Source organism: Strix uralensis, chromosome 1, assembly GCF_047716275.1.
Source record: "Strix uralensis isolate ZFMK-TIS-50842 chromosome 1, bStrUra1, whole genome shotgun sequence".
NCBI classification, from domain to species: domain Eukaryota; kingdom Metazoa; phylum Chordata; class Aves; order Strigiformes; family Strigidae; genus Strix; species Strix uralensis.
In genome coordinates, this window is record NC_133972.1 from 17,433,553 (window position 1) to 17,448,951 (window position 15,399).

The window sequence follows — 15,399 nt, forward strand, 5'->3', positions numbered from 1 at the left end:
AAGAACATGCTTGTGACAAAGGATTAGTCATACTGGAGCAAACAAAAGTAAATAACAAGCATTTGAAGCGGGAGTAACAGCTAAAGGGGATATAGCAATGACTTACAGAATTCTTGGAATCGTATGTTACCATTTATTTTGTTTCATTGTTTTATTTGCTATTAAGCTTCTCTGTAGAATCTGTTCTTTAACTAATGAGGACTTAATTCCATTTAGAGCTTTATTTACCTTGAAACTGGAATCTTATTTAAACTCAGGCTCTTGATTAACAAATTCTTAAAGCCAAATGTTCAGAAGTATCAGTGACATAAAGAAGTCATGCTTTCTATATGAAACTTTGGGAGGCAGAGAGGAAAATGTTCTTCCTCATTTCCAGGCAAAAACTGCCATCAAAACATAAAGGCAATTCAAAAGATACTCTAACTCCCTACAAATAAAAAAATTTTTCATTTTGTTAAATATTGATGCTAGACAGTTTAAATAACAATACCAAATACTTACACTTTTTTTTTGCCTGTAACTCTTGGAAGTATTTACAGAAGAGATGAACTTTCTTATCTGTGTCTTCCTGAGGCAGACACAGGCATCAAGAAGAGAAGTCTTTTGTTCAGAGTCAACCTCCAGGCCAGTAGCAGAGCTACAGGCTAGAGCAAGTCTGCCAAATCCTGGTCCAGCAACTAACCGAAGTTTCCATAACCTTTATGGCTGTAGTGGTCATGGAGCATTCCTAGGCAGCGTACCACTAATGCATTGTGTTATTTTTCCACATCTCTACCTAGCCACTAGCATGCAGGGTGGGTATAGTTGATTTTTTTGTTGTTTGGTGCCCAAACTATATAATCCCTTCACTTGTTGGGAAAAAACAAACCACAGGGTAGTTGGAATGGCCAGCAGGTTGGATTGAGACACTGGACTGCAAGTTAAACCGCTCTGAACTAGTCATTAGGCTAACTGCTTTTATTTAGTAAGATGTGTTATATAAGTTGCCAAATTTGAACTTCATAAAATCACATCATAAAAAAAAAATTATATTCAAAAAATTATGAAAAAGCTGAGGTTGGAAGTGAACTCTGGATATCTAGTCCAACTTCCCTGCTGAAAGAAGGGTCAGCTGGAGCAGGGTTGTTCTTGGCATTGTCCAGTCGAGTTTTGAATATCTCAAAGCATAGAGACTTGATAAACTCTCTAAGTCAGCCTGGTCTGATGTTTGACAACACCCCCAGGAAAAAAAAAAGTTCTAAGTGGAATTTCTGTATTTCAGTTTATGTCCATTGCTTCTTTTCTGTCACTGGACACTACTGAGAAGAGTCTATCATCTTTACTCCCTCCCATTGATTATTTATACACACTGATAAGATCTCCCCCAAATCTTCTCTTTGGAGGCATATTCAACGTGGTGCTCACCAGAACCCCCAAGTCCTTTTCTGCAAAGCTGCCTTTGAGTCATTCAGCCCCCAGCCTGTATGGGTGCACGAGGTATCCTCCTCAGGCTCTGTCTCCTTTCATGGATTCCTGTCTGCCCATAAGTAGTAGTTCATTTCTCATTTATCAAATGCTCTCCTGTAAATTAGAAATCTTCAGCTGAGCTGCATTTTTCTTTACAGAATTCTGTATGTTGTCTGATGCCCCACCTTCCCCTCCCTCGGCCTCTCCTCTAGCTAAGAGCATCTATAGCTAAAACTTTGGTAAAAATCCTGCTAATGAAGCTAGGGAGTCATATGAGCTGCAACATGCAGGCTTCTAGAAATTATGGAACATTGTAGCACATGCAGCACTTTAGAAGAAGTGATTAAACTGGACAATCCATGGGGCTTTTAAAGTTAGAGATCTAGATCATCCCCCTCTATAAATATTCCAATTTTAAGAAGTCATGAAGGATGTTGTGGAGATGTTGATGGGCGTGACAGATGAGTTTGGGGTGTTGACAGTCCTTGTAGCTTACCTCCACTTCATTTCTGTGGGAAAGCACATGACTTGCCTCATCCTTTTGTTTGAAAGATAGTATTTGGTCTTTAATGAATATTGTCTTGGGAAAGGAAAAAGATTATTTTTGTTTAAAAAAAAAAAAAAGAAAAAAGACAGCAAACTCGTAGCAAAGAAAGGATTCTGAAACTTTCTACTTCAGCTTCCCTTTTGGAAGCACCACAGTGAGATTCCAAACCAGTATTATTAAAGACTTAATGATGTTAAATATTAAGATTCTTTTCTTGTAAGAGTTATTACAGTTTTTCTGCTTAAAATTCTTGTGTCTTGCTATTGTGTGAATCGGCATAACCAGTGCAATGAGGCAACTGCTCAAAATTGTTAGGTCACCAGCTATTCTGAGTGACACAGAGCTAAGCAAGGATGCTGAAACTGGTTCTAGCATATATATGACCTTTGTGAAACATTAGATAAAACCTGTTTCATGGGTTGAACTTTTCTTGGACGCTTACTGTTTGAGTCTTTAACTTGACTTCTAAAAGGTTACAAAAATATGACCTTTTAAGCTGCATTACACATCCATAATATCTGAGTAAATATAAATCAGAGGTGCAACAGGGATGCATTCATGTGCTGTCTTTTGGATTTCACTTTCAGCCTAAAGTTACTCTATGGTTTGTATAATGTAGCTGTATCTATCAGCTATGTAATTGACCCTGCAAAACAAATTACCTTGTAATGTAGTTACATACATTCTGTATGTTTGATGGTAAATTAAACAGACCTGGCCCTTCTTGAATTTATTGTTGGGCATTTTGTTTCAAATACTAAAAGAATTAGGTACTGAAAATGTGGCTGCTGTTACCTGTGTTCATACTTTACAAATAAGTAAAATTAATTTATTTTTTAAGGAGTAATATGAAAGTAATGTATAGGCCATAAAAAGTTAGATGCTGTCCTATAACTATAAAATGAATTCAGCAGAGCTGATTGTAGAAAAAGCTGACTTCTGTTTCAACTGAAAATAGATGTTAGGCATCCTGTAGACAGCCTGTTCTTTTGCAATTGCTAATATTTATGTAAGGATTGTGTAGCAATAAGCATCTTGGCAAAAGAAAAGGAGGTTTGGCTTGTAAAGAAATGTTTTTTTGGTGCCACGTTTGTTATTGAAAGACTTGCTGTGTCGGTCTGCTGAGAAAGGCATCTTAGCCTGAGTAGTTTACAAGTGGAAATTGCAGGGGCAAAAGTTACTGGAAAATTTCAGAGTGTCTCTCACAGTTTCTAGTTTAAGTGCTTTACTTCACGAAGTAGCACTTCCCTAGTAAAAAGGGATTTGTTTTAATAATTGACCTGGAAGGTCAAGCATTTGATGAGTCAATGAATGTGTGCTTCATGTAGAAATTGGTGTTTGTCAACCTTTTGTGACATGCTACTGAAAACAAACCTGACAGAAATGAGCTAAAAGATACTTTTTTTCTTAATAGAAAATAGTCAGACTCCTTAGGCTTTTAACATGCCTCAGTATTTACATTTCCAAGACAAGTATTATTATGTGGTTTTATTGAATAAGGTATTACTGGAATTTACCAATGGAGCAGGTTCCTACCTGCAAAGTTGGTGAAGTTTGGAAGTACACCAACACTCGTATTGTTAATTGAATCATACAGATCTAAATCTATGCATGCGAAATTCTACTTTTACAGATTATGGCTGTGAATTATTCAGCTTATCTGTGTGTTTTCTAGCCTACATATTTTACTGTAGTGTTTGTACACACTGCTGGACTACAGTTATTGGTGAGATGCCTCATACCTCAGTAGGATGTTTAGTAAAATGGGGGACGAAGGGAGAAGAGAAACCTTCCACATATAAAGAAATGTAATAATGTTTTGTATTTACTGAACATGATGTTTTAGAAGAAATATAAGACAGCTTCTGCGGTGGTTGTGAGACTTTGCAACTGCATGCATTCAAATGTTATAAGTACTGATCTGAGAGTGGCTAGTGCTCTTTTCCCCTGTCGCTTGTTAACAGAGTATGCTTGGGCATTCTTCCAGAAAATTCTGAGAAAAACCTACTAAAAGAGGAAAATAAAATCTGTGAATGCTGTACTTTGTATCTCTGTGGTACTTTTTCACGTGTGTAGGCTTTGCTCTTCCATATTGCATTTACATGCTAATAGCATGTAAAGGACTTGCATGAGAGTGGGTTTTCTATGCAAGGAATTGTACAAATCAGTAATTAAGTCCCTTCCTTAAGAAGTTCATAGTCTAGAATGGGGAAGACATGACAAATTTGTTGTGTGCTTGTTTTGTAACAGCTAGATGGTGTGGTAAAATTGAAAGGATCTTCTGAGCAGATTATCTAGATGATGGGCTGTCTTCAATCAGGCTTTTCGCATCCTTCTTATTTTGGTTTTCATTTTGATACAGTTTGTCACCATTCTTTGTGTGCAAAATCACTATAAATGTAAAAGACGTGAAAAATCAAAGTTCTGAAACATTACTGACTTGTGAATGAAATTCTTAAAAAAACCCCTCTTAACTTACAAAGCTTTTTAGAAATTATCAGGCATTTATGTCATACCAAATTTTGGGTTTTGGGCCAAAAATTCCAGAAAGTCACAGTGTATGTGTGTGGTACTTTGTGTATTTTGTTATCCACTTTTATCAATCCATATAGTATTGTATCAAAATACTTAAAATGAGTAGTTGCCAGGCCATTACTGCAAAAGCTTGTTCCTTATGGGATCAGATTTGGAAGGACCTTACAAAGGTGAGAGAGAAGCAGTTTGACTCTTGCAGTTTGATTTCTCACTATGTAGGTGATACACGGTACAATGTTGGGATTTTGAGAGATAGCTGTTTCTTTCCGTGGCTCCATGGGGAGGGACACAAAATATTAGGAGTTGGCCATCTCAGTTGTTTGGAAAGACACAGGACAGTCTGTTCATAGCACGCAGGAATAATGAAGCATGTGTGGAAATACATGGGAAGATGATAGAGACTGTAGATCATCACTTTTTGAGTTGGCAGGACCATATAAATTGCAGTGAAAATGCCTTAAAAAGGTGGCTTAGGAGGTCTGTGGCCCTCTTATGCTGAGTTTTGGTGAGTCTTGGGTATCGAGAAAATTCCAGAAGACTAGAAGAATATGAATCCTGACTGCAACACTTAACAAGGCAAGGGAGAGATGACCAGAACTCTCAGCTTCATATTCAGTATGCAATGGAAAAACTCACCGTAGATTTGTTTGATAGAAAATTAAGAGGGAGGAATATAACTGAAAGTTGTTGTGCTTTTCTGGAAAATAAGTGATTGGACAATATCATTCCTTGAGGATTAAACAATCAAATGGCTTTACCAACCAAAATTATAGGTTTTTACTGAGGCATTTGAATTTTAAAATGAAAAGGTCAAATGTTAAAGTAGCACTGTGTGTGTGCAGTATATGAATGCGTGTTAAAGGGATTCAGGATTGGTTAACAGCTGTTGCAGCAAGCGACAGGTAGGCCAGTAGGGTTTTAATTTAACGCTTTGGAAGCCACTGCTTCAGAAGTCACTGGAGATAGAAGTTAAAGATGACAGCAAAAGACCTGTAACAGAAAACTACTGTGAAGACAAGGCACTCCTAAGGAAGTCCAAATAACATGATAAACTGGGATGTTTTCAGACAAGATTAATTTTACAGATTAATTTTATCTAGATAGATATACAGGACTAGGGAATGCCACAGAAAGAGCTGTGTTCTGGAGTGTGTACTCTCAGAAGAGGATGTGAGGGTGAAATGGGTAAGATACTGTAAGATTCTTGTCTGGTGCTTTGTCAAAAAGGCTGTTACAGTGGCCTGAAATGGTTCTGAAAATGGGGGTAGTGAAATCGTACTTTATGTCTGTGTAGAGCTTTGTTGATACAAATAAATTTTTTACCGCTGCACATGTTTCTGATGTCATGAAGAAACATACTGGAAAAATGAAGAATGTGCAGGGAAAATGAGATTGAAAGAACTAAAGTTGTTAAAAAGAGGAATTAAAGATGACATGATAAGTGGCTTTAAAACTTGATGAGGAGAAAGTACTAACTGCTAAAGCACTCTTTAATTTGGTGAAGAAAAGTAGAAAAAAGCATAAACCTGGAAGTCAGACATTCACCTTGGAAATAAGGCAAACATTTTAACAGAGTGATTAACCAGTGGAACAAACTACCAGAGAAGGTGATGATTTTCCATCTCCTGAAGGTTTTCAAATCAAGAATAGATGCTTTTCTGGAAGTCAGACTTTAGCCAAACGCAAGTTTACTATAGAGGAGTTGAGGAACTGTGAGCTTGTACAACCCTTTGTGCCTCTGGTATGAAGCTCATGCACTGCTGCGGGTACTGTTCACATTGAAAGATCTCCAAGGCCAAACTCGTGAGGCCTGTGTCCAGAGTGGTATGTGCCTAGGGATGGAAAGTCTTGAAGAGCTCTGATTGTTGGTAAATGGTTCTCCTTCTTAAGCTCGATACAGGATTACTATGGAGAATTTAATAGCCTGGGATACCAGAAATCAGAATAGATGATCCTAAACTTTACTGTGGTTCTGTTAACTTAATTTCCAGTTTCCCTGTACTAATCCATGCCAAAGACTTAAGGTGAAATTAATCCTGCTGCTGGCTACATTAGCTTCCATCTATGTAGCTATGGTCATAGAGGATAGAAGTGCTATACAACCATCAGCTGCTGTACGTGGTAGCTTTTTCCACTTCTTAAAATTACAAGTGCCTGCTGACATAGTCCTTCACTCTAAGCGCCAGACAATGTCAGTGTCTGACACTGACAGATGACTGACAATGTCAATGTTGGCATCTTTCCATCTCAGTTTGTTGGTTGCATTTAAAGTCTCTTAAAGACTTTAAGGTCTTTTAAAGACCTTAAATGACTTTAAACCTTAGAGTCTTGTGTCTTGTTGGCTAGTTTCCCTGACTGGGAAGTATTTGCTAGTAGCTCTGTGGGACTGCAAGTAGAGAAGCAAGCGTGTGTTAGTGGTGTGCACATAAGACTGTACTATAGAGGGTAGGTAAATAAATAGAAAAGCATAGAAAGAATGTTTTCAAGCAAGTTGGCAAAATGACTCTTCGGAGTTGTAAGAGAATTTATTGGCATCTCTTACCTATCGTAGTTTTTAATTGAATAATAATCATTCTGATTTTGCTGGGTTATGAAGCATCCTAATGTTGTTATCTATTTTGATAGGGACAGCTTGGACTGCCTTGGTAGAAAGTTTCTTTTTTAGATCAAAGATAAAAACCTAAAAGCATCGTGAATGTTTACACTTAGTAAAATATTTCTCCTTTTAACATAAAATGACCACCTTTAGGTTTTGATTTTTTTAAAAAGTCACTTCATAAGAATGGAGTAAAAATGCATACATCTGTTCTGCATTTGGTTTTAATTTACTTTTTTAGTAGAAATCATGCATCAACATAAATCTCTTAACAGCAATAAACAATCAAACATGAAGACAGACTGCCAGACATCTCGGAGTAGTGGGGGTGTATAAAATACACTTTCTTCAACATCTTACAATTTCTTCTGTTGTTTCTTATGTCAGTAGAACTTGATACATCACTTCTGAAGCATGTCACGTTCTTCATTTATGCAAGAGTATTGTATCATGAAATGGTTTTGTCACAACCCTTCCTTTCTTCATTACAAATAATGTAGAAATCTGTCTTTTGTGCTTCAGCTTCTGTGAATCTGAGATAACCCTCTGATTCCACTCCTACAGTGGTGCTATGAGGAAGCTTCTACGAGCCAAGAAGCTTTTGCAGCAATCTAGCATAATCTCCACACCCACATCTTCTGCCATTTGCCTCATGGCGGGTGGGAAAGGTGACTTCAGGAGAAGGGTTCATGGTGGGTCATTGGTATGGTCCAGTAATCTTGCTGAGCACATTGTGTGCTTTGTGCATAAAATGCTGCTAAGTTTCTTAAAGTGGGCAGACCTCAGAATGGATGTTCAAATGGCAAAATAAATGCTATCACCAGGGTTTTATAAGTTGTTTCATAGCTTCTGAGAATGTCTGTCCTTCTGTTTGCATGGCTAATAGTTTTTTGAGAAAATGTATTACTGTACAGCAAAAAAAGGGAAAGTATTTTCATGGGTTAATGAAATATTGGAAAACTGATATCTGAAGTGATCATAATAAATGTCCAGAAGGCTGTTATGTTTAAGAAGTACTTTCATTTACTACATTACATTTTTTGACTCTTACACAGCTAATAATCACAGCACTTAAGATGTAGGCATCCATTTCGAGCTCTTGCTTTAGATTTCCACTTGGAAAACAGTAACCAGAATTTTACATGATTAAATTAAGCATATCTTACCAGTTGTTTGCTCTTCAGTGTTAACATTTCACTATAAGATGAAATTATTATTGCTGTTCATTGTTTTGATGGCTGAAAAAGTTCATCGGCGAGCTGGTAACAGTTTATAAGTGAGTTACAGTAACATCTTCCATATATTTCATATCTTTCATTCTGTGTAATAGAAAATTATTTTGGAATAGGATCTATGTTTTATGCTTAAGCTGATTATTGATTTATTTTTTTTTCTGAGAACATCCTTTGAACCAATTTCATTGTTGTTTGGAAATGGTATTTAGCAAAATTCTTTTTGACAGTGAAAAATTTCTTTCAGAAAACTGTTAAGAGTTGGCAGCCTTGAGGAATTGGTTCCATGATCAGAATAGTAATGCTGAATTTTTGATTGTAGTTTTTTCCTTGTAAATTAAAAAAAGATAGTGACTGTGTTAGACTTGGTAGTCACTGTGAAACCCCTTCAGAAGGTCCTCTAGGTCCTCATTCTTTGTGTTAGTACTTAAATTCTTGAATTTATCTATGTATTGTTTTCATTTCTTTCTCTTCACCAGCCTCTAAAATCTTCACCTGTATTTGTGTAAGTTATTTCTTTAATTGTAGCACAATTAAAGGTATATAAGCTAGTTCCTCTGAATTAAAAAGAAGAAAAAAGAGTTTGTTATCATTCATACACATTTGGGTAGTAAGGAGGGGGAAACAGAAGCAGCACCTGCTGGTTCTAATATGTCGGTGCTGACGGTCTTAAATCATAGCTATGATATTATTCCTTAAGTCTCAGTAAGCAAAATAATTTGGTAAAACACTCATATTGCATTTAACTTGCCTTTTATGTAACTGATGTCTTTACATAGAACTACAGAGCTGTGAATCCCTGTATCAGTCTGAATTTATAATAAAACATTTTAATTGTTGTTCCTTTCTTCCTAGAGTATTTTCTTTCTTGGACATAGTTACTTTGTGTCGATGTGCACAAGTTTCCAAGGTATGTATTTCTGCTAGGGTTTTTTGTTGTTCTTTGGGATGCTATTCTCTTAATTCCGTGCAAATCGTGGTCTTTAGGGCAATCTGCTTTCTGTTGAAAAAAAAATCCAATAGTTCTCTCAGTCTCAACAAATAAGCAGTGGGTCCAGTTTTGCATTCAGGTGTGGACTTAGTTGCTATGTACTGGACTTCTGTTTAAAGGCTATGGAAAAGATATCCAGTCGTGTATGCTCTGTATCTGGAGAAAGGATTAAGCCCAGTTTGGCATGATGGCATTTGCTTTTTATAAAGCATGTGGCTGTATAACACTATTTCAGACACATTTTCTGCTTAAAATTCCATGTAGCTCGGTTAATGTGCACCATGTGTCTAAGAAGTACATCAATTGTTTGCCAAGTACAAAAGGTGTTAAGTAGATGGACCTACTAGTAGAGGAAAAAGACACACAGAAGATAATAGAGAAAGCATGCTAAGTAAGCTTTTACATTTAGCTTGTCTTGATTCTTTTTTTCTTGAATTAAAATGAATAATATTCTGTTCCTACATCAGGTGTGCACAATAAAGTATATTCTTACACAACATGAATGAACTTTTTTATTTCATTCTTCCTTCTCTTAATGAAGATTGGGTTTTGTTGTTGGGGTTTTTTTTATTGCAGTTTGTTTATTTTAATGTATAATTAAGTGTGTAACTATTTCATTCCTATGCCCACATCACCCTGGCCTGCAGCTTCAGTAAGTTTTGTGAGTCAACTAACATCAGGTTTTGGTAGAACCTTCATCTAAAGCCTAGAAAACAGTGGAAGACAACCAAAGTGATTGAATAAGTTGTATTTTTTTGTCTCAGAACTACCTGTCAGTTGGATGTGGTATTCTTTTTTTCCATTTTTCTGAGTATATTTGTGTTTCTCTGGCTTTTTAATTTTGTTTTACTTTGAACAACTATTGCTTCGACAGTGAAGGACAAATTCTCAAACATGTACATGTAACTTAGCACGTGTAAAGGAAAGGCCTGATTCTAACAGTGGAAAGTCAGCAGTTTTCTGAAAGGTTTCTGTTCCTCTCGGAATAGTAACTAGTGAGGTTGAGGAACTGTGGTTTTATTGGAAGGAATCTCATCTGCAGCTACTTTTCTCTACATAGATCTGGCAAAAGTAACTTAATAGACAAATTTACAAAAGCTTTTTTAAAAATGCAGGGCTAAATCTTGCTGTGTCCCTGTATGTACTTTACATTCAATTTCTTGCTCTTCTGCATGTTTTATGGGTGTAAGTTTAATCCATTTAGGAGATCTGAGATTCATTTCCACAAATTCTGGTTTTAACTAGTTGATATTTTAGGACTACTAATACCTACCATTATATTTTTTTAAAAAAAATGCTGCCTGAAATTGTGGATTTTGTTATATTTGAGTTGCTGAGATTAAAATGAAGGGTACAGGCAGTGGAGGTAATAAATAAACTGTATTTGTTTTCTGTAGGCATGGAATGTTTTAGCTCTGGATGGAAGCAACTGGCAAAAGATAGACCTCTTTAACTTTCAAACGGATATAGAGGTTAGTGTCTTTTGGGGTTTTTTCATTCCTATGGTGATGTTTGAGAGCGTAGTCCATTTTGAGTATCCCATAGACTGTGCTTGTGTTCACGCATTTTAAAGGCTAAAGTTCAAGATGATAATACTGAAGGAGCAAATGGAAAAGAACTCCGTATTTGCCTTTTTTTACACTGGATGAGTATTTCAATTTTGGTTGCCAGCTATGTATCAGATAATTTGCATATATCGTACACCTACAGGGCTCTAGAAATTCAAAGCTGCTCATTTCCAGAAAGCGAAGGTATAAATGGTGCCTCTGGACAAGAGTAAGATCCTCGGAATCACTTTCAGGATCCAGAGGATAATTTTGTTGCTGGTCCCGCGTCTCTCTGTGAGGGTGCCATCTAGTGCTGAAAGCTCTCTGAACACTTGGCTATAGGACTTGGAGACTGAAACAATAAAATGCTGAACAACTTTTCTTACTGCTGGCTTGCCTAGATTTGATTTGGTGTGTATCTGATTACCATTTCGTGAACATTTATTTTATAAGGTTTGAACCTTGCCTGAAATGCAGGTACATGTGGATTAAAGTCCTTTTCATCATATAGTGAAAGGATTAGGCCAGTCTTCTCTTCCATAAGGAAAACACGTCTGTGTTACTGATATCACAGATGTGCGAAATATGACATCTGAAAATGAAGGCAAAAATCCACATGGAAATACAATTCCTTAATTGAATCTGAGCTGCTTTATTGTTTTGTTTGATAATACAAATTAAATTTAGAATACAATCATGAATTTGCTTCTGGATTTTATGTTTTAGCTTCTTAGCTGCATGAATAAAATCCAGATGGGTTTCATTTGGTATATTTTGCTAACTGTGGTTCAAACTGTTTCTAAGGCTTTACAGTAATATATAGGGTAATTTTTTTTCACCACTTTTTAAAGATTTTATTGCCAACTTCTCTACTATACTGATGTTAAACATGAGGATCTTACAGAGGTAGGAGAAAGATTTTGGCATCTGCCTCTTCAAAATGTTTCTAAGAAGACTTGGAGCTTTAATGTCATCTTTTCAGTTGCCTTTAAAAAGCTTGTGTTACTCATTTGCTAGGAAATAATAAAGAAAACTCCACAGGTCTGTGGTCCTTCTGTTGGTACACCTTTTCTGTGTCTGAAACCTTTGTGCTATTTAGAAACAGAGTATTAGATTTTTATGTTTTTGCCATGTTTTATGTTGTACCTAGTGGTGTTGCCCTTTGAGATGCTGTGTTTGTAGCATGGGGTTCAGGAGAAGGAATGAAATTAAGTTATAATCCTCTTTTGCTATAAGAAGCTATTGTGACTTGGAGCAATTCAGTTACTTCAGTATATTATATTTCAGTACGTTTATAATATAAAGCCTTAAATATATTCATAAGAGTATGTTAAACCAGCAATTAATACATAAAGTAGTTTTGAACAAGATAACACTTCCACATTCAGTGTCTAAGAACTCTTGTTTTTTCTTCAGCTGTTTTAGTAACATTTTTTTGCCTATAGATTCAGGACAGGTAAAAGCTGCTAATTGTATTTGGCAACTTTTTGCTCAGTTGGAGGCACTGTTTGGTGATGTTTCACGTAGCATTAAGCAGTACTTGATCTGAGAGTATCAAGTAATGAAAAATTAGGTTTTGTGGAATTTTCTGTATTTAAGACCTCGTGGTAGAGAATAAAGTGAGGAGAAAAGACTATAAACAGAAAATGTTTCTTTTCTATCACAAAGCTGTGTGAAGATCTTCTTGAAGTTAAATGTGCCTAGGATTTCTTGGGGTGTGGAACCAAATGTAAGGAGGGGTAATTTGAAGAACTAGTTTTTTGAGTGACATTGAATTATTCAAACAGCTAAACACATTTGAATCACTTTGGGTTTGTTACATGCTTAAAGAAGTAAATGGGTTTGGGAAAACTTATTGTTTCTATTTTCTTTGAATAATGCATTAGAGTTTGGCTTTTTTCTGCAATGTAGATTGAACTTGCACTGTATGTAATTCATTGAAAACTTTATCCTTACAGTAAAGGTATTTGGCCTCTGCTGAGAAATAATTCTGGCTAATCAGAAAGCTTTAAAAAATACATAATTTTGTTTGTATAATGATTTTCAGTTTGTTTGTTTTGGTGTAAATTCTTCTGAGAGATAAGATAAACAATGTTACTTATGGACTAAGAAACAAGCTCTGATAAGAAAATATTTTCACATAGTGCAATCCAGGACTTTGGTATTAGAGGTGAACAACAAAACGTAAGCAACATTTTACTGTTTCAGTAGAATTGTTACCATCCTTCATAGAGAGGAAAACAAAAAAACCCCACTGACCTGTTATTTTATAATTTTTCCTCCTTTAAAAAAAAGAGAGAGAGAGTAGAAAATAAAAGGTGCTGTGTTAGGTGTTAGTCCTGTTTCTTAAATGATCAGTGTTGATTTACCTTACCTCCCTAAAATTAGAGTGGGATGGCTAGTCAGTTTTTGCAGTGGCCACCTGCTTTTTGCTATCTTATCTCGTTTACCAAAAAAACCCCCAACCTAAAAAATATATTTTTATTGTAGTTTAAATAACATTTTTGCATAATGCTACATTCAGATTGAATATTAGAAGTACTGTGCAATTCTGCTTACTCCTAACGTGTAGCAAAATGCAATTTGTACTGTGTAAATAAAAAGCATTTTGTAGCAAATGAGAGGTCAAGTAGGAAGTTTTGTTTGTAAACTGTGCTTCAGCTTGTGACAAATAGCGAGGCATGAAGTCTGTAAGCTTCACAGTGTGAGAAGTTCTTTGGCATTCCCAAGCGTTGTGCTTGGACACCCAAATATATAGATATGACATTGAAGACTAGCAGGTGGGCTCCAGCGAATCTTCTGGAGGCAACTGAAGTGACTGGTCCCACCAAGGTGTTGAGCACCTTTCAGTTGCAGAGGTAACCATCCCTAAAGCAGGGACTGCAAAACAGGACTTAGCAGAGGCTGTAGTTCAGTGATGTGCTAGCCTAAGCACATCTTTGTGGATGATTTAAACTTACATGCTGTAGTAGTAACTGTGATCCTTGAGAAACGGGCATGCCTCCCATTTCGCCTCTGGGGCAGTTCTTCAGGTTCCCTACACATCTGACAAAACTGAAGATTGCTTTAGCAGTCTTAATGGGTAGGTTGTGCTGAGACAAAAAATTGAGCCATGTGTGATAGACTGAATAAAAAGGAAGAGACAACTAAAGATTGAATTGAACAGCACTTCAATGTGAGTGAAGATTCTCAACAGGTAACTGTTTTTTCTTAAAGCAGCAAAAGATAGAAGAGATGTAGTTCTGGTGGGGTGTAGCTGGGACTGGTCTTCACTCCCAGCATTTTTAATTTGCTCAGAATGTTATGTCAGAATAAAACTCAACAAAATCTTCCTTTTATTTGGTTTAAGGGTCGTGTTGTGGAAAATATATCGAAAAGGTGTGGTGGGTTCCTGAGACAACTTAGTCTGAGAGGATGTCTTGGTGTTGGAGACTCCTCTTTAAAGTAAGTAAAGTCCTAGATTGAGAATTCACTTATTTCCTAACATCCGGACCAAAAGCAATTACTGTTACATTTGTTTGGATTTCTAAGTACTGACTAATGGCCAGAATGGGATACTTAAGTACTAAGTACCTTAATAATGACTAAATGAGATGTCAGTTTGAGATCAAAGTATAGCTACTGTTATTTTCTGGAAATGAACTAAGAAATGAGAACTGTGCTCTTCAGAAATGTGTCTTTTTCCTTCATTAGTATTATGTTGCTATCTCTCCATTTTGAAGCAGTTAAAATGTTTTCAGACCTATACTCTGGCATCCTACAATATTAATCTCATCAAGATTAGTGGTCAGTCAGTTTACAAGTCTGGACAAGAGGTGACCCTAGCAACAGGAGAAAGAGCAAAGACTGATACAATTGAGTGCCTACAAAGTCGGGAAAGGCCTGGGATGCTCTTCCTGCTCTAATATAAGAACAGGCAGGCAACAGGAACATCTCAGAAGTCTCTAAATAGAGACAGTGCCCCTTCTTTACACAGTATATAAATTGAACTGTGCAGTTCCCAAAAGATCGTTTGAATCCCTGTAAGCTTTTTCTATATGCAGACTGTTTAGCCAGATTCCTCTATGGATATTTCTTTGAGTATTTAAATGCAAAGATCCTGCCTCCAGCTGAAGAGTCCCTAAGTCACAAGTACTTTAGGGCTCAAAGAATATTTGGAGGAAGCGTTGGGGTATGGCTTTTTGCAGTTATGCTTTTCTCTGCTGTCACAGGAGACTGGGCTTGGATGATGTTCAGTCTGGCATAACGTGGCCATTCTTAGGTGGAAAATACAAGGACAAAGATTTTGTTAAGCGGTGGGCATTAAGTTAGTGTCTTGTGACCTTGAGCTCCGTCTAGAATTTATAAGTCTAATTCACTGATTTTTGTCTTTAGAGTAAGTTCATACAACAATTAGTTAAGCAATAGATTGCTTTAGTAACCCAAATGGGCATCCTAGCTTCAGACCTGGAGATTTCCCCAGCTTTCCGTGCCTCTAGGCCATCTCCCTAACTGCTCCGTGGTGT

At 36.5% G+C, this 15,399-nt stretch overlaps 1 protein-coding gene across 3 annotated transcripts in view; it reads left to right on the forward strand.

Annotated features, from left to right (window-relative positions):
• The window catches only part of FBXL2 (F-box and leucine rich repeat protein 2), a 57,684-nt gene that overhangs the window by 22,715 nt on the left and 19,570 nt on the right, over positions 1-15,399 (forward strand). The window contains exons 3-5 of one of the 3 annotated variants that reach the window (XM_074853386.1): positions 9,212-9,266; positions 10,745-10,819; positions 14,244-14,338. In XM_074853386.1, coding sequence (XP_074709487.1) covers positions 9,212-9,266; positions 10,745-10,819; positions 14,244-14,338 — 225 coding nt within the window. Of the gene's footprint in view, positions 1-9,211; positions 9,267-10,744; positions 10,820-13,038; positions 13,079-14,243; positions 14,339-15,399 lie in introns of those variants that run through there. The other 2 variants (XM_074853556.1, XM_074853469.1) reach the window with 2 other exon arrangements.